Raw genomic sequence first — 19,091 nt, forward strand, 5'->3', positions numbered from 1 at the left:
GGGGCATGCTGGGCTCACCAAACTCCCCTCTTAGCATCTACCATATATCCTTCCAGCCTCTTCTGGCACATATACATACAGCTGGTATCATCTGCACATGAATGTTTCTCTGCTGATTCTATAATGAACAACTTCCAGTGTCAGTCGTTTTTATAAAATATAATTTCAGGGGCTTCAAACTATTCCATCATAGTACTGTAAGTGCTTAACCACAGTCCCATCTTTGGATATTCACTTTGTTTCAACTTTTATGCAGTATAATTAATACTACAATGAATAAAAATACATTAATTTTTGTCATATATAGTAACTTCTTTTTTTTCCTTTTCACCCAAGGACATGTTTTTATTGATTTTAGACAGAGAAGCAGAGAAACACTGATGTGAGAGAGAAACACTGATCAGTTGCCTCCCATGCATGACCTGACCAGGGAGCAAACCCACAACCTAGATACATACCCTGACCGGGAATCGAACCCACAACCTTTTGGTGTAAGGAACAACACTCCAAACAACTGAGCCACCCAGCTAGGGCAGTAATTTCTTTAGGGAAGAAAAGTTGTCTGCCAAACTAATAAATAGAAACAGTATGCCATCTTAATTTGCTTTACTCCCCTATTGAAGGACTGCCTAGAGCCAGTCCAGGAGCATATTTCTTACCTGTCCAGTATTAAATCACTCTAATTAAAACTCTGGTTTTGCTTCTTTTACCACTGAAGGAAGGATGGTGAGCTAGAAGGACCTTGAGCTTTGGAGCAAGTCAGGTCTGACTTTGAAAAGCAGCTCTACCACTGACCAGCTGAACACACTTGAGTGAGGTCCTTGGCTTGTGTGAACCTAACCTCCTCAGGGAAAGAGAATCCCAGAAAGGGAGGTCCGGGTGATGCCATGGCTTGGAGAGTATGTGCCCCATAAACATAAGACTCTCATCACCTGCCATTTTCCTCAGTCCCTTACTGCGTGTCAGCCCAGTGATGGGTTTTGTTTGATTCTTAAGCATGTTTCGATTTCATTATTCATTCATTTCACAAGTAGAAACTCAATTAGTTGGACCTCTATAACTGACAGATTAAGTTTAAGAAAAGATATAATTTAAGCTAATAATTTATTGGTCATCATAGCATCATACAATTAATTAAGCATTACTTTTATGCCAGCCACTTTATGTCTTAATTCTAAAATAATGCCAAATGTACTCTCTTCTCACCTGTGGACTAGCAGTTGTGGATGTTTTCATCACAGGTTCAATAGCCTGAGGCAGAGACACTAGAGTCTGAGGAAGGTAGAGGGGAAGGGAAGTTGAATCTGTAAATGCTCCTGAGTTTTCAGACAACCACTGCTGAAGTTGATCTTCAAACCTGAAACATTTGAGCATTACAAAGCAAAAACTTAATTATCTTTCACTTTTACTCTCTCTATATAGACATATATACATATACTTTAAATTGTTTAAAGCTTTGCTTTTTACTAAGCATAGAACTAAGTTGTGACATCAGTTGAGGAGCAGAAATGTACTTTTAAAAAATTGGTATCTTTAATTTATAAACCAAATTTATACTATGAGAAAGGTAGCATTTATCGAAAATCAATTGTTTTTATTTGTTACTTAACATTACTCGTACTTCTCTCATTTGCTTTATTTTCTCTGTCTTATTTTGGATTTTTGTTTCTATAATTCTTATCTCTTAATGGATTACCCAAATGTATGGACAGCTGCTTACAGTCTGAAATTAACTCAAAATAATATCCTGCTGCCACCTAACATTCTAGAGCTGTCCACTCCATACAACTGTCCTTTCAAGAAAGACAATCTGGTCCAACTGCTTAAATGATACAGACCTAGAAAAACCTACTTTTAGAAATGATACATTCATTCACTCTTCCAGCACATATTTATCAAGCCCCCAACAAACAGTAGGCACCATTTGAAGTACCAGAGATATAGCACTGAAAACAGACAAAGGAAAGGTCTAAGCAGGTTATACTTTGAGGGGACAAAGGACACATTTACAAGGGAAATGTGGTCTGAAGATGAGAAAGGCAAAGCAAAGACAAAGGAAAAACAAGGAGACAGAGAGGGCTAGGAGAACAGGCAAGGAGGGCCTCACTAAGAAGTAGACATTTGAGCAGAGACTGGAAGTGAGTGCAAGGTGAGCCATGTGGATATCGGGATAGCAGAGGAGTCCTGGACAAAAGGAACAAGGAGCGCAAAGGCCTGACTATACACTGCCCAACATGTTGAAAGAGCAGAGATCAGAAAGAAAATGGGAAGCAGAGCACGTAACGTCTTGCCCCCTTTATAAGGATTCTCCTTCTGAATCAGAGTGAGAGGAGGTTGTGAGCAAAGGAGTAACATGATCCCTGCTTCAACCTGAAAGGCTTACACAGGTTCAGCCAAGACTAGACTACAGCCTACTGCAAAAATGGTCCAATTCCTCATATATTTTGAATAGAACCAATAGGATTTGTGGATGGACTAGACGCTGGAGGGATGGAGCTGCCTTCAACTGAGAAGACCACTGTGGGGGTTAAATTGGGAAATGGATTTGGGATGTTAGCCCTGCGGTGGCTATCAAGAAGCAGTAGGATATCCAAATCTGGAGTTTAGAGAAAAACCCAAGGTTTGAGATATATACCTAGAGTTGTAGGAATATTAATTTATTTAAAAATCCATGAAACTGAAGTACAGATGTCACAGACACAAGGTCCAGAGAATGAATGAGGGGGCAGTTGGGGGAAGAGGTAGAACCAGCAGGAGTGGCCTAGGGAGTATGGCCAGAGGGGCAGGAGAGGGCAACCTGGGAGCCAGAAAGGAGGGAGCAAAGGTGTGGAATGGTGCTGGAGACTAGGGTTCATGGTCAGTTCAGCTGTGTGAGGGGCTGTAGTGATCCTAACCAGAGTGGACATGGGGGGCGGAAAGGGGCTACAGAAAAGACTGGAAAAAAGAACTGAAGCAGTAAGCATCACTGTTTTTAAGTTTACTGTAAAAAGAACAAAAACACGAGGTAACTAGAGAGGGAAATGAGTCCAAGGTAGGGAGAAATGCCAGAATGACTTTCAAGCATGAAGCAGCTTAAGGACACAATGAGCAGAACGTAATGGACTTTACCTCTTGCTCTCCTCTTTCTCCAGCAGCAGACTGCTGGACAGACGCTGGGCCAGGAGCTCCTGGGCAGAGGCTCCACGCATCAGATCCTCCGTGCTGGGAACCTGCCCCTCTTGGCCATGCTCTGCCCTTCTCTTCCCAGTTATGTTCATGTGAAGTAATGGAGTGGCAAACTTGTTTGCAGAAGGATGAGACTTTGTTCCCAAACTGTAAGTACATGTTTTGAAATGCTTATCAGGAACGAGAAAGGATTCCTTAGGCAATAAGTAGATGTAGGTGCAGACAGAGCCTGAGACCCACCCCTTCCCACTCCCAGGTTCCCTCATGGTAAGAGCTTCCCTCAGGTCAGGTGCAGGGCTCAGGGGGAGAGCAGCCTCTGCCTGAGGGGGGCTTCCAGTCTCCTGAGCAGCTGGGCTCTTGGAGCATTCCCTCTCTGAGTTTTACTTTCCATCCCTGGATTATCAACAGGTCTCTGCTGCCCCTTATTACAGCAAGGTTATTTTTATATTTAGCTGTTCAGTCCTTCTGGAACTAACAGTTGGAGACAGTGGAGCAGCTTCTCCTAAGCAGATGCCAGTGTCTGTCCTCTCCCCACTAGTTTGGCATGGTACTTTTGTCACATTCCGTTGTGTCTGGACATTTTATTCTGACCCACTCGCCTACTGTAACTTTACTATTATGTTTTGACATCAGGCAGAGCAGGCTTTCCTTGTTATTCTTATTCAAAATATTCTCAACAATTGCTACACATTTTCTCATCCTGATAAATTTTATTACTTATTTTGGGGTTTTATTAGAAATGCCCTGACTTTACAATGTGAAAACTGACAACTTTGTATTACCGCGTCCTCCCATCAGCAAGGGTAGCCTGCCCCTCGTTTATTCAGGTTTTCTTTGCACCTTTAAGGCTCTCAGTTACCTAGACAGGGGTTTAGCGCCTCTCCTGGTCAGTCTATGTTCATGTTATAGGTTTGTTGCTGCTGTGAAAAAGGCTCTTTGTACCTTGTAGGTTGATCTATCTAGTCACCTTCCTGAATTCTGAATGATTCTAAAGGTGTGACTGTTATGTTCAACTGACAATTTTACTGTCTGGAAATGACAGTTTCTCCTTCCTTTCAATACTTATGCCATCTGTATAATCCCTGCACTGGGCAGGATTTCCAGGACAACTGTAAACAGCAGTGACATCAGGAGCAGCTCAGGATGGCTTTGACTTCAGTGTTTCTAATGTTTTACCAAGAAGCTAATTTTTTTTTGGCAGTTTTATGATAGCTTTATCAAGCAAAAAACATTTTTTTACCCAAGTTTGATAAAAATTTTTATCAGGAATGAGTATAAATTTTAGGGGGCAGGAATAGGTATACATTTAGGAAAAGCATTTCAACAACTACTAAAATGATCACTAATTTTTCTGTTATGGCACCAAATTAGATGAATAGATTTCTCTTGTTGGTACTGTTTATCCTGGAATAAAGCCTACTTGTGAAATATTTTATGTACTGCAAGACTGCATGTACTAACATTTTATTTAGTATTTTTGAACCAAGTTTGTGAGATGTCTGCTTTCTTTTGTCTGCACTTTCCCAGTTGTGATAATATCAGGGTCAGTATTATCTGATAAATGAAGTGAGATGCTTGCTTTTTTTGGTCAAGAACAGTTTCTACTACATGGGAATGATCTGTTCTTCAAGTATGTCAGAATCTGCCTACACTGGGCTGGATTCTGTGTATAGGATATGAATTTCTATCTGTGTACCTTGGAAGAGAACAACACAGTTTACTCTGTTAGGTGGAGGGATGACAGACACACACACTGAACACAGATCTCACCATCCCTGACGCAGTTGGAGCTCCTTCTGCGTCTGCATTCTGGCCTGTTCCCACGACAAAGGAACGTCATATATTTTCAAATGGTTTTTAAAAAAATATACACATATTTGACCATCTTCACTCAGTGCCTCTGAGAAAAAAATACAAAAACAAGTAAGAAAAGAATATCAAAAGAGCAATAAGTAAACACCTGATGTTTGCTTATATTCAATGATTTAAGGACAAGCTCCTCTAATTAAAGTCACATAATTATGTGAATCCCATTTGAGCCAAACATGCTCCAAGTATCAAGGTTCAGACAGGCTCATGGCAAGTATGACTACTCAGAGCTACAAAATTGTCTCAAACTTAGAGTCAGCCTAGGGAGCCCATTTCAGAGAGGTGAGTCCTGGTTCTCCTGGAACTGTCTTAGCTCTTCCCAATGTTTACAAGTCACCTTCAAGTCACTGGCTTAAAGGAGGGAGTCCTAAGAAAAGGAAGGGTGACAACCCACAGGAAAAGGAACAAACATCAAGTAAACTACTTTCTTTGCTGAAATTAGACCAGTCAAGTCTCATAGTGATAAGTGCTTAACTACCTGATGTGACAGGAAGCCTGGGGGGCGTCCAGTCCCTCAGTTTGTGGTTGATGCACAAGGCAATGAAGTCGTCCCAGGGGATGTCGGCAACCGAAGGCCCTGCCCCCAAGCCAGGGGAGAGGTTCCTGCTCTTCCACATGCCATATGTTCTTCGGAGCAGGTTCTCCACCTGGGACTGGAGGACAGGTTGTGTCTGGCGAGAGCTGGGGATCTGGGAGGCATACTGGATGACCATGGAGCACACAAGAAGCCAGGGAGCTGGAGAGAAAGCACCTTGTGAGTCGCAAGGTTTGGCCAAAGTATAGGTGGAAATCTACATGAAATGTTTTTCACTCTCTATTAATTTAGAAGAAGGTAACTGTGTAGTTGAGGAGTCTGTTCTCAAATCTCAATACAATAAACCATAGCTATTCAGGAAAGAGCATCTCTCTCCCCATGTCCCAACAAGGGACCCATCTTCCTAGACAAAACTCATGACTAAAGGTCCCCCCTAGGGGCTCTGATTGTACAGGTCCAGGAATCTGTACTTTAACAAGGACCCAGGTGAGGTTGGTACATGAGGTCTTGGCTTCTCTTAGAAAACTGACTAGCTCACAGCACAGAGGGTCTGTGCTGTACACTTTGCTTCCCTTTGGGTTCCTTCAGTAATAAGCATCTGTTAGACCTACTGAAGACCACACCCTGAAATTTAGAAGGGCACATGAGACCTATGTGCCATGTGGCCCAAAGGAAAGTGGCCCTGCTAGGGCCTTGTACTGTGCCACATAAGCAGTAAGTAGCTTCCTTCTCTTTTACCAGCATCAACAAGGGAAGGGGCAGCATCCATGACCAGCCCAGGAGACCTGGAGAACGCAACAGAACAGCCCAAAGGCTTCAGCTGGCACAGGCAGAGCCACAACACAGACTTGACAAAGGAGCACTGGCTTTAAGTCAACACTGAGGGCTGTGACCCAACCAGACCTAGCAGTGTGGGGACAGGACTGCATGGTCCCCACACTCTTCACCCGCATACTTGTGGTGCAGGCAGGACAGGACCTGCCATCCATTCAGAAACTCCAGGCCTTGGGGTCAGTGCTCCCCCAACACCACAGGCCACCTTCTTCCCAGGGGTCAGCAGATACCCACAGACTGCTTTGTTGATGGCAAAGGGCCAACGGTCACTTTACGAAAACCCTAGCTCATTCTGACTCCTAAATCCAAAGGCAGGTGCAGGTGGATGCAGAATGGGGCAAGGGACACAGAGTAGAAGATGTAAGAACCTCCCACCAGTGCCCAATACCTGCCCGACTGCCACTACAGTAAGAACCCAAATGGGTGATCACAGCTGCCCCAATCCTCATCCCCAGCCAGCACCCCTCAGCATGAGACCTTACCCCCGGGGGGCGGAAGGTCCATCTGCGGAAGCCGAAAGCCCAGCACAGCCTGTTTCAGCCAGGCCAGGTGCTCTGGGGTGTTCCAGTGAAGGTGAGGAAGCAGTTGGCTACCCCCTGCCTCAGCAAACTCGGTGACAGGCCAGGACAGATCACAGAGCTGCTCTGAGGACACCACAGAAGCCAGAAAGTACAGCACACTGTTGAACAGCTCAATGATGGCACCAGGCTCCTGCGAGGCCAGGCCCCCTAGCCGCCTCTCTCTTCTGTCATGGAAGAACCGGCCACTAAACTCACGGCTAATCCCATCTTCCACATACTGAATGAGGGTCTGGCAGCAAAGGTCAAGGGCACAGGGGCAGCGGGAGACCAGCCACTGGACGGCCTGTGAAACCTGAGAAGCAAAGACAGTTGGAAGAAACTTAAACAAGTCATGCTGCTTTTCAGGAGCTTCCTGAAGGTGCTCCCTCCCACAGTTGCCATAGCAGGTGCCACCAGAGCACCAGCTTCTCATCCACGCTGGGAAGGGGTGCAAAGCTTCTGCTGCAGTGGAGTTTGGCCTCCTAGGGCCTTGGAAACCCAAACAGCAGGGATACTAGGAGAGTGGTTCCCAGTCCCGCCCTGCACATCTTCTCCACCACGGTGACAGGAAAACACACCTTCCAGTTCTTGGAAGGACTAACCTGGATGTTCTCACATCCTGTAGTTATCTTTCTTCCTATAGTTACTTTTATTTAATTCCTGGCACTTCTTTCTCTAAATGTAACTGTCAGCACAGACTTCCTTTTCTTTTTCTTTTTCTTTTTCTCATCCAAGGATATGTTTACTGATTTTTAAGGAGACGATATCAATTTATTGTTCTACTTATTTATGTATTCATTGGTTGATTCTTGTATGTGCCCTGTCCGGGGATCAAATCCTCAACCGTTTGGTATACCAGCCGAACCACCTGGCCAGGGCCAGACTTCCTTTTTTAAGGAAATTTCTGATAACATTATTCATTCATATATCCCAAGAACAACCATGCTCCAAAAATAATTTATGTACCTGACCTTCAGGTATAAGACATGAATGGTCGTATTTTAAATCTGTTTAACTATAAAACCCCTAAAAATACTACACGAACGATTTTCAGATAGTAGGAGTATGAGAAATTTTTATCTTTTATTTTTTATTTCTGCTTATATTTTTAGAGGGTCACCTTTCAAATATAAAATTTAAAAATGCAAGCAACAATATACATGAAATTCAAGATAGAGCAAAAAGGGAAAAACTGAAATACGTAGTTCGACCTTTAAAAATGATGAAACTTTACCTTTTTTGTGCCTTGTAAATCGTTAATGGAATCCGGAATCTCAATAATGGTATAATCTGAAATCAGCTTAGCTGAAACCAAATCCTGTAGCATCAGACCTTGGGAAGAAAGAGACGGACGTCACTTGTCTTCTGCTCAGTCTGCAGATGCACGAACACAACTCACGTCACACGCCCTGCTCAGCCCTGCTCCCCGTCACCACAGTGGCTGCTGCCCCGACTCCTGACATCGCATTGCCAGCACTTCCTCAGACCCGGGGCTCAACCCATTTATTGAACATGCTGGTTCATAAATGAGACTGCCTTCACAAACCATCTTCCACGTCCTTCTCCATGATGTCCCCTCCCAGGCTGGACACGAGAACCACCAGTGGCAGCGGAGGCTGGAAGGGCTTGGCCTGCAGGAGCTGCTTGAGCTGCAAGAGTGCAGACAGCCAGTACACGTCCTCCTCTGTGAAGTCCTCATCTTTCATTCTGGGGGCAAGCAGCAGCATGAGCCCACTGGCTCCCAGAAGCTCTTTCTGTATCTCCAGGGCATCAAGGGCACCGTCACTGAGAGCACCATGGGCTACCTGGAACAGCAACCAGACCATCAGGATGGACACACCAAGGGACAAATCAGCGGTGAATGTCAGCCCCAGAGCCAGCTCAGCCAAACTGCACTGCACTTTGAGTAAGCCTCCCTCCATGAGGCCATGAATTAGAGCCAGAAACAGCCACATCGACAGATAATTCAGCCTCCAGCTAGAATTGTGTTTGAGCCTGTTACTTGTATCTTAACAGTCACCCTTAAACAGTTATAAAAAGTTAAGTTCATAATGACAAAAAAGGGGGTGGGGGGGGCAAGCCATCAGCAACCCATTTCTAGAAAATAGTGTGGAGATGGAAACAATCACTGGGTTGAGGGAAGCAGAGGAAGCTACACCTGAGGCGCTACAGACATGGTGTGAAATGACCCAGGCCAGCTGACCCTGCAAAAGCCCAGAGCATCCAGGCCTTGTGGCACCAAGAACCAGAGAGCAGGTTCAGGGCCCCAGGGGATGAGTCACACACAGAGCAATGGCCCTAGAGGTCATTAAGGAAACTTCTGATAACACCCACCTGCAGGTGGCCTTTAAGCGCAACAGGTACCCTGGGCAGGGGTCTGTCCCATCCTAAGAAGATCCAAATACAGGAGCATCCCCGGGCACAGTGGAGGGTACTTGGCACTGGCCACCCCCTACCTTACACTAAAAGCACCAGCAGTTGCCCTAGGAGACAGGATGAGGCCTGTCCAGAGAAACCAAACAGTCCAGAGAACAGATACCCAGATCCTGACACTTGAAGGTCCCCCCCCCAAAAAAATGGCTTGCCCCAAATACAGAGCTTGTGGCCAGCCTTTTAGGGCCTCGCTTGGGTATGTGGCAGACAGCTTCAAATAAGGTGTCTGAGGAGAGCCTCCAACATAAGACACTGTAATTACAAAGAAAAAGAAACCCAAAGGAAACAAATTATGCATGGAACGTAAGAAAACTTAGAAAAAAATCCTAATTTCCTCAGAGACATAAGATCATATGTCCAAAAATAGTCACAAGGTGATATATCAGATAAGGACAAGAAAAGGAAGTAATATATATGGAATAAAAATTTCAATAGAACATTTGTAATATAAAGCCAAGGAAATCTCCCAGAACACAATATAAAAAAGCAAGATAGAAAATAGGATAGAAAGGATAAGAAGCTCCCAGGACCACCTGATGAGATCCAACATATGTCTAACAGGGGTTCAAAAGAGAACAGAAAAAAAAGAGAAGGAAAGCACATGTCTTAAAGATGTAAGAATATCCCAGAAGGTGGGGGGGGATTGCTGGGGTGGGGGGTGCTGGGCAGAGGGGAGCAAAGGGGAAAAAATTGCAACTATTTTAACAATATAATCAATAAAATATACTTAAAAAAAAAAGAATATCCTAGAAGCAAAACAAGAGTCTCTAGCCTGCAAGAACCTGTAAGCGGAGCACAATAAGTGCAGGAAATGGGCACCAGGCACACCTGAATGGATTTTCAGAACCACGGGGGAGACAGCAAGATTCTGAAGAGAAATAATACCAGGCCACAGAGAAAGAAACAGGAATAATCTCAGACATCGCAACAGCAACACTGCATGCTAGGTGACAGTGAAGCAAAAGTGAAAGGAAAATTACTTTCAACCCAGAATTCTACAAACCTAGCTACGTTATAAAGCAAATGTGAGGGTAAACACATTTAAGACAAACAAGGACTCAGGATATCCTCCTCCTGTGCGTCTTTCTTTGGCAGAAACTGGAAGACATGTTCCATCAAACAAGAGACTAAACGAGGAAAAAACATTGCTGCTACTGTCAATGGCTGCACTAAGTCCTTGGTATGTGTCGGGCCCTATTCTAAGAAATATATATATTTCACTTCATCCTCAAGTTTGATGGCCTAGAACAATTTATTTTAAGTTCTCTGAGCCTCAGTTTCCCGTTAAGTAAGAGTATCCATCGACAGGTGGTACAAAGACACAAGGAACTATTAACCTAAGTTAACAGTTACAAGTGGAGGAGCAGGACCCTATCGGTATGGAGGCCCAGTGGCAGTCACACCCTGGAACACCATATCAACCCAGGGTGGAGCAAGAGAAGGCACTCTTAAAGGGAAGATAAGGTGAAGTGACAGAGCGTTTGGAAAATTCTCCTAGAATATACACAGCCCATCTGGTGGCACCTTTGGGTAGAAATTGAGATATGTAGAGAAGACTACATCAGTGAGAAAATAAGGCAACTATTACTTGCAGAAAAAATGAAGAAATGCAGTCACAGAACACTTGCTGGTTCTGGCATATAGCAGTCACACAGCCATCAAAACGTGACCCACTAAATGAGGTAATATAAAGTGGAAAAACAAAAGAAACGAAACTGCTATAACCAAACTTCAATTTGAAGAAGTTCCGAGGACAGAGGGAACATGGACTGGAGTGTCACATGCATGGCGACCAGGGCATGCCATGAAGGGGATTTGGTTAGGACGAGGGGAGGCCTGGGCAGTGCAAGCCTTCAAGTCAGCACATGGGGTAGAGAGCTGACTTTCAATGAGCCCTCCAAGCGTGCAGCCCAGCTGGCCCTCAGGAGACTCTGGGCATCACATCATGAAAGGTACCAAACCCAGGTTCAAAGAGCTGGCCAGAGCAGCAGCCATCAACACCAAGTCTGCTCAGCACTGAAGCCTGCACTTTCCACCCTGCACTGCTGTTTTCTCAGTTAATAAGACACACATCTGGTTCTATTTCTGAACACATGCACTGAAATCTAAAATTCATTTATGCAGGTTTGAATCTAATGAGGAAATAGGTTCTCATTTAAACAAAATTCTCCCCGGGAACCAATTAAGGTGAGTATTGTAAAAAACACCTATTTTTTAAAAAACATAGAACTTGTAATGGAAAACTGAGGACAACCTGAATGTAAAGCAAAACAACTAACCTGAAATGTCCAATATTAAACCTATATAGTAGTTGGGACCAAGTTCGGTGAAAACTAAGTAGAATTAAAAAGCATTAGTCATTTGCTAAAACCTGATATATCAGGAAGCTATTTTAACAAAGTTGTCAGTAGTTAACAAACCAAGTGAAATGTAACAGTCACCGCACTCTTGTGGAATGCTCTGTTTCTTATCTCTCTTGGGTTAACTACCAGAGGCAGATATAGAGTTCAGGGCTTCTGAATGATGTGCAGAAGAGCATAGGTGCATCTATGCACTTGTCAGGGTGGTTCTGACTTTTCACTAAGTTCTCAAAGTAGTCTATGATCAGAGATAGTTCAAAGGCTCATTGTGCTCCTGGACCCTAGCCCGGTATCTCACACCAAATAGGGGTCCATGGGATGCCATCAAGACACAAGGAGGAACAGACATGCCACTTACTTCTGAGGCTCCCACATTCTTTCAAAACCACTTCAGGCATTTATAATTCCACTGATGTCTGGGAGTGAGTGAAAATAAGAAAATCACAGAAGTAAATACACATAGTGATTGCCACTCACCTTTACACACACGTTGACAGAAACTGTCTGATTCCCTTTGCTGCTGATCGCATTAAACAGCGTGAGTGTCTGAATCCCACCAGCATTACTACATGTGTCAATCAAGCCATCATCTCCCATGAACTTGACTTTTAACCAATTTGCTAGAATTCTGTGAATAAAAGAAAAAAAGAAGAAAAACACATGAAGAAGAATCCAATTCTAAATCTAAACTATAAAGATTTTCAGGAAAAAAAAGTTAGATAAATATCACACAGATGTAGGTCCACAGACATAAATTTTACTGTGGAATTGATCTGAACAAACTCTACCGGGTTAATTTTTTGTGTTAGAAAAGAGGGCACTCATGGAACTGGTTCATTCAAATGTGACAAGATTCTAAAGCACTAAGAAAAGATTTTGAGCAATAGAAAAGATCCTTAGAGTTTAAAGTATACATGTTTTATAGAATCAAATTTCTCAGTCATGAGAACTTAATTCTAGAAACATACGTGAATCATGTAAATACTTTTAAAACACCACAAACTCTAATCTTTGCTCAGATATCTTAGCCTACATGTGTCCCTGCTTAAAATGTAATGTGTTCAGCCCTGGCTGGTGTGGCTCAGCAGATTGAGCACAGGCTTGTGAACCAAAAGGTCACCGGTTTGATTCCAGTCAGGGCACACGCCTGGGTTGTGGGCCAGGTCCCCAATTGGGGACATGCAAGAGGCAACTAATCAATGTTTCTCTCACACACAAATATTTCTCTCTCCCTCTCTTTCTCCTTCCCTTCCCCTCACTCTCAAAATAAATAAAATCTTGAGGAAAAAAAAAAAAAGTAATGTGTTCAGAGAACTTAATATCCTCATACATTGCTGATAGGAATGTAAAATGGTACAGATGCTATAAAAAATAGTTCAGCAAATATTCAAAGATGTAGACATAGAGTTACCACACAACCTAGCAATTCCACTCCTAGGTATATAGCCAAGAGAACTGCTGACATACATCCACATAAACATTCAGATACACAAATGGAAACAACCCAAATATCCCATCAACTGATGAACAAATAAAATGTAATATATTCATTCCATGGAATATTATTCAGCCTCAAAAAAGGACTGGTACATTCACTACAACATGAATGGACCTAGAAAACATCTATGCTGAGTGAAAGATGCCAGTCAAAAATACTACATCCTGTATGATTCTATTTACACAGGATGTCCAGAACAGGCAAATGCATCAAGACAGAAAGCAGATTAGTAGCTGCCAGGGGCTGAAGCTAGGGAGGTATGGAGTTTCTTTTTAAGTGAAAAAATGTTCTGGAATTAGATCATGGTGATGGCTGTACAACTCTTGTGAACACTAAAAACCAGTGAAGCGGAACTTTAAATGGGTGAAATTTATACATGAATTATATCTCAAAAAAGCTGTTAAAAATAAAAGTAACATGTTTTATAGTTGCTTTAAAAGTATAGAAGCAATTTGGCTATAAGAAACAATTTCTTGGATTTCTTTATAAAAATGCCAGAATTTTTTTCCTAATAACTGGGTCTATAAGCAGACAAATTATAAACTATCTTCCCCAAGACTCTAAAATGAAGTGGCATCTAATCAATACACCTTGGCATAGCTCTAAATAACAATCAACTCTAAAATGCACTTGGACAGAGTATTGCCACGTTTACAGAATAAAAATTTAAATAATCTAAAGGGTCAACTTCAAATCACAAACAAAACAGATTGCAAGTCTAAGCACCAAAGAGTAAACCTACCCGTCAGTGTCCCCACCAGCCTCTGACACCCCAGTTGCCCCTTGTGTCGCTCCACTGCCCAACACTCTCGGGAGAAGTCACTCCACCTCCTCAGGCTGCTTTCTCAGCAACAAGCCCCCAGAGGAAACCCCTCCCTGACCTGCTAGGACTCCCTGGAGACTGCTCTTCTCCGTAGTTGGGCAACACCAGCACCGGCTTCCAAAACACATGCTTCCTTCTACCAGGGAGGTGCTCAGCCACGAGGGAAGGCAGGTCCAGGGGTGCCCACGCTGCTTCACTGGAAGAGACCGAACATGGCATGTGAGCTGATGCTTGGGTCCTGGGGAAGGAGCAGCATGCACAGCGGGGACATGACAGACCTCAGCAGCTGTTGGTAGAAGTACTGGACCTTCAGCTGGTATGCAGTCTTGTTCCTGAGCCACCTCAGCCTACAAAGAAAGGGAGAACAACGCTGGGTCTACATGAGGCCAGCAAAGTACCCATGGAAGGAACCTGATAAGTACTTACTCATGTTTTCAGTAAAAAGTAACTGGTTAGTAAATATCTCCAGGAGGGAAATACTCAGGAGACCAAAAAAACATTTTCTGATAAACAGATGGACCTGTTCATTCCACAGATATCAAGCAATTGTCTTCCATGTGACAGTCACAGGAGAGAGCGGTAAACAGACAAAAATCCTGCTGTTATGGGGAGAGACGCACCTCTGCAATTGGATGGAATGGCAGGCACGTGAGCGTGCTGCAGTCTCACAGAGAGTGGTCAGAAAAGTGATATGTGAGCAAAGGCCTAAAAGAACTAAGAGGAAAGAGCATGGTGACTTCTGGGGGAGAAGCAAAGATAACGGCCATGCCAAGGCAGGAGTGGGTGTGTGTGCCGAGAATGAGTACAGGGAGAGCAGTGGGGGAAGGCGGGGCAGCAGGGCAAGGGCTGCCATGGAAGGACTCAGAGAGCAACAAAGAGACTGCAACTAGAGTCACGAGGTGACCTGACTTGACTGTGGTAGGGGTCAAAGGCGGAAGCTGGCCGGCGGACAGCAGAGGTGCTAAAGGCAGTGCTCCGGGCTGATGGGTCTGAGTTCAGGTGCATGACCTAAGCCCAGGGAGGACAGGCTGGCATCCTGTGAGCCAGGAAGGCCCTGAGTGGGGCAGGCTGGGTGAAGGTTAGGTTCTGACGCAGGGTTGGGAATTGGGTACAGGAGTCTGGGACACAAGACACAGGAGTCTAGGCTACAGACTCACAACGGGAGTTGTCAGTGTGAAGGACAGAAAGAGATTACCAGGGCAGGGGGCTGTGTCGGGGTGTGGGGAAGACAGAGGAAGCAGCCACAACTCGAGGAGGAGGCTAGGCCAGTGCCAAGGCTGCCAGGGGTCAAAGAGGCGCCTGAGCACCCTGACCACACACAGCTGTGTCTGAGACGGGTCAGTGCCATCACCCACCCCACTTACAGATGCAAAGGGGACCTCAGGAATCAAGGCAACTGGCAGTTTATTGGAGCTGAAGGAAACCCTGGAGATGGTGTTCAGAAAAAATGTCCCATAACAGACCAGAGGAAGACTAGGAACCGCCACAAGACCCAGACGGTGTGCTGCTGTAGCCCCTCCATGTTGCCTTCTCCTGGGCCCCCTACTTGTAGGCCCCTCTCAAGAGGCAGCACTGGCGTGGCCTGAAGAGAGAGGCCGAGCCCTGCATGGCTAGCATTGGATAGCTCGAGCGAAGACCTGGGCAGGGCTACAAGGAGCCACACTTGCTCAGAGAGGCTGGGAGGAGTGGCAGGGAAGGCCATGCCAAAGGGGCGCGGGAGGGAGCCCCACGAGAGGAGACTGAAGGGTGGGTGGAAGAGGTGCTAAAATGCAGCTGCAGAAGACTGAGGGAGGTGTGAGTGGTGTGAGCTAGACAGCAGCAGCAATGACAGAGAAGCAGAATCCGAAAGCAAAGGAAACAGGAAGTGGGAGTGGGGGTGAGCCCATGTGGACCTCTGGCTCTACCAAAGAGTGGACGTGATATATTCTTAAAACCAGGAAAACCAGGAGAAAAACAGGTGGCTCCAACTAAAATTCAATTACCAGGACCCCGAGTGTTTTAAGGGAAAAGACATACAAATCAAAGCAGGCAGACAACCACATGCACAGAACTGGAGGGAAAGATCACATGCAAAAGCGCAGCCCTGCATCTGTCCTCACTCTCTGACTATCCAGCTTCCCTCCGCAGACACAGGAGGGGCAGCAAGCTGAGCGCTGACCTGGTACAGGAGATGCCCACTTTCCCTGCGTGGCCCAGGTCCAGGAGGCCCTTGGCCAGGTGCTCCTCAGCGATGGGACACTCGGCGCTGGGCACCAGCGCAGTCAGCCTGTCGTTCACGTCCACACAGCAGGGCGCTGCAGGGAAGGCCCGCATCTGGCGCCTCAGCTTCTTCCGGGCAGCGACAGCTTCTCTCCACCTGGAGGGCACACCGACATATCACCGCTGGTGTGCTGAAGGGTCCCCACAGGGACACACACAAAAAACACACTCTGGCACCAGTAACACAGGAACACGTTTGTTGGCAGTATGTTTGTTTTCTTTTTTCAGCAATAGTCCTCACACTAAGAAATTAGTCAGAATTAAAACTCAAGGGGAAAAAAAGCCAAACAAACAAAAAGAAACAAACTCAGGCATGGGAGAGACCTCACAGCAAATGAGTGATGGTAAGCAAAAAAATTACTCAGCTTAAGAGCTAATGCTAACCTCTCTAGAGGACTAGTTTAGCAATATGGATAGAAATTCAAGGTACATATACCTTTGACTCAGCAAACACCACTGACAGGAATTTACCTCCAGACATGTGAGCACCGTGTGTACAGGATGGTTCCTACAGTACTCTTTGTCATAGCTAAAGAGAGAAATCCAGGGGCCAAGTAGGTCCTTTATGGTGCCACTGACAACTGGGAAAGCCAACATGCTGCTGCCATCTCCTGGCAATTGGAGCAAAGAATGGCTGCACAGAGCTGGGAATATGCCCCCAGCTGCACTATGAACCACAAAAAAAGGACAGAAGGTGTCTGGTGGGTACACAAGCAGCAGCTGCTTCTGAGAAGGAAGACGGAGTCTCTCATGGAATAGAGAGTCATTGCTCACTGTGTTCCTTCTCATGTGGTTGCAACTGCCAAGAACACTAATACTTACGTTAAATTTTACATGAACTGAATCACCATACAAAATATGTAACACATGCCCTGGCTGGTGTAGCTCAGTGGATTGAGCACCAACCTGCAAACCGAAGGGTTGCTAGTTCAATCCCCAGCCAGGGCACATGCCTGGGTTACGGGCCAGGTCCCCAGTTGGGGGCACGCAAGAAACAACCAATCTACGTTTCTCTCGCACAATGATGTTTCTTTCCCTTTCTCCCCTCCTTTCCCTCTCTCTAAAAACAAATAAAATCTTTTAAAAAAAGCACACACACACAACACATATATGCCCAGTTTAATGAGTCAAACACCCACATCCTTCCATCCAATTAAGAAGCAGTGCCCATGATGCCTGTGGACTCTGAACAATCACACACCCTCTCATTCCCAAAAGTAATCACTGTCCTAAGTATATGTTCATTATATGTGCCTTCTTTTCTTTAGGGTTATACTACTATATATAAATCCAAAACAGTCTATTTGAGTATACACCATTTGTACGTTGTATACATTTCCCTAAGAACTGCTTTTTTTTCATTATAAATTCTGTTTTACACACAACTATAATTTGTTTGGCTTGTTCATGGCCATCTCCCTGTGTATAGCACAAAGAGTAAACAACAGAAAGCAACCTATAAATATTTATCAAAATACTCAACTATCCTTCCCAGTCTAATTCCTTAGTTATATCCTTACTTTATATCCTGTAGGAAGGCATGTGTTACCTGTGTCTGTGTGCATGTGCATAAACGATCATTTCTTAAAGTATAACCTTTATAAAAAGACTCCTGAGTGCAAGGATTTTATCTGTAAGGACACATGACGCACCTTTGAAGATACTTGCAGTAGCACTGAAGTTCCTGGAGGGTCTCCTTTGCAGTCTGGAAAATCTCTTCCCCAAGAAACAGGTCCACCAAGTGGGCACAGACATCCTCAGAGCAACGGGCCATACGGACCCTGTGGTCTGCCTCCACTGCACTCCTAGGGAACAGGGCCATCAGCAAGGGAGACACTGCACCCAGGGCCCACGCACCCTGAGGGCTTGCCTTAAAAGTACAAGAGTCTATGTCCTTTATATTGAAACATACTTACGTCTTTGCCACAAGAGAAGCTTTAAGATTTTCATTTTACTTAGTGTATAGCCATTTGAAAAGAATCACCATACAACAAAGGTAACAGGAAAAAAAACAAAAACAAGAGTGGTACAGGGCACTGAGTATAGGTCGAGTATAGGTCCAATGGGACACTTGGAAATAATCCAGAAATAAACCTTTATCTTAATAAAACGGTTAGAAATTTTATTTTTAAATGGCCATTAAGACATCTTCTCATCAGCAATATTTGATGTTTGCAGTGAAAAGTGTCTCAATTGCACTGTAACTGGCAGCCTGTGGTCATACTGCAGTAGCCCTCAAATAAATTAGTATCTATAAGAGATTTTTGTAACAAAATTCTATCAACCAAGGGAGCAAAGAAGACTTCATCAAATACATATAGTCACAAAATCAAAATAGCTTAAATAGGCAAGACCCATTTCCAATAGCCACACACTTGGGGGAGGTACAGACTAAGTCTCTTGGAATCAAAGAGAACAGCATGTTACTGGCATATCAATGAGTCCTGGGTTTACTTAACTCCTAACACCCCTTCCTGGGATTAAGAACAGCCATATATGCATCATTTATGAAGTCTCTTACTTATAATAAATATAGAAATAGAGTCCCAGTTAATAGACATGGAAACAAACATGAATTAAACAACACTCTTCTGCCTTCCAGCTCTGTGCTCCGTCTGCACTGGGAGCTGTGATGAGTACTATGTAGTCCGCCACCTTTGGGTTATCTCAGAGAGCTTAAGCTTGAGGACGGATTTCCCTGCACAACTGAATCTCTATCTTCCTGAAGCTTGGCATGGAAATCAATAAAGTTCTT

At 44.5% G+C, this 19,091-nt stretch overlaps 1 protein-coding gene across 1 annotated transcript in view; it reads right to left on the reverse strand.

Moving 5' to 3' along the window:
• LOC150020672 (germinal-center associated nuclear protein-like) overlaps window positions 1–19,091 on the reverse strand; it is a 47,359-nt gene that overhangs the window by 408 nt on the left and 27,860 nt on the right. The window contains exons 16-27 of the mRNA XM_090272473.1: window positions 17,989–18,141; window positions 16,236–16,433; window positions 14,356–14,424; window positions 14,136–14,273; window positions 12,234–12,384; window positions 8,510–8,768; window positions 8,198–8,295; window positions 6,886–7,276; window positions 5,513–5,770; window positions 4,936–5,065; window positions 3,109–3,312; window positions 1,207–1,357 (exon numbers count right to left, since the gene is read on the reverse strand). Coding sequence (XP_090128599.1) covers window positions 1,207–1,357; window positions 3,109–3,312; window positions 4,936–5,065; window positions 5,513–5,770; window positions 6,886–7,276; window positions 8,198–8,295; window positions 8,510–8,768; window positions 12,234–12,384; window positions 14,136–14,273; window positions 14,356–14,424; window positions 16,236–16,433; window positions 17,989–18,141 — 2,200 coding nt within the window. The remainder of the gene's footprint in view (window positions 1–1,206; window positions 1,358–3,108; window positions 3,313–4,935; window positions 5,066–5,512; window positions 5,771–6,885; window positions 7,277–8,197; window positions 8,296–8,509; window positions 8,769–12,233; window positions 12,385–14,135; window positions 14,274–14,355; window positions 14,425–16,235; window positions 16,434–17,988; window positions 18,142–19,091) is intronic.

The sequence above is a fragment of the Furipterus horrens genome, unplaced genomic scaffold (genome assembly GCF_987537825.1).
Source record: "Furipterus horrens unplaced genomic scaffold, mFurHor1.1.pri manual_scaffold_1, whole genome shotgun sequence".
NCBI classification, from domain to species: domain Eukaryota; kingdom Metazoa; phylum Chordata; class Mammalia; order Chiroptera; family Furipteridae; genus Furipterus; species Furipterus horrens.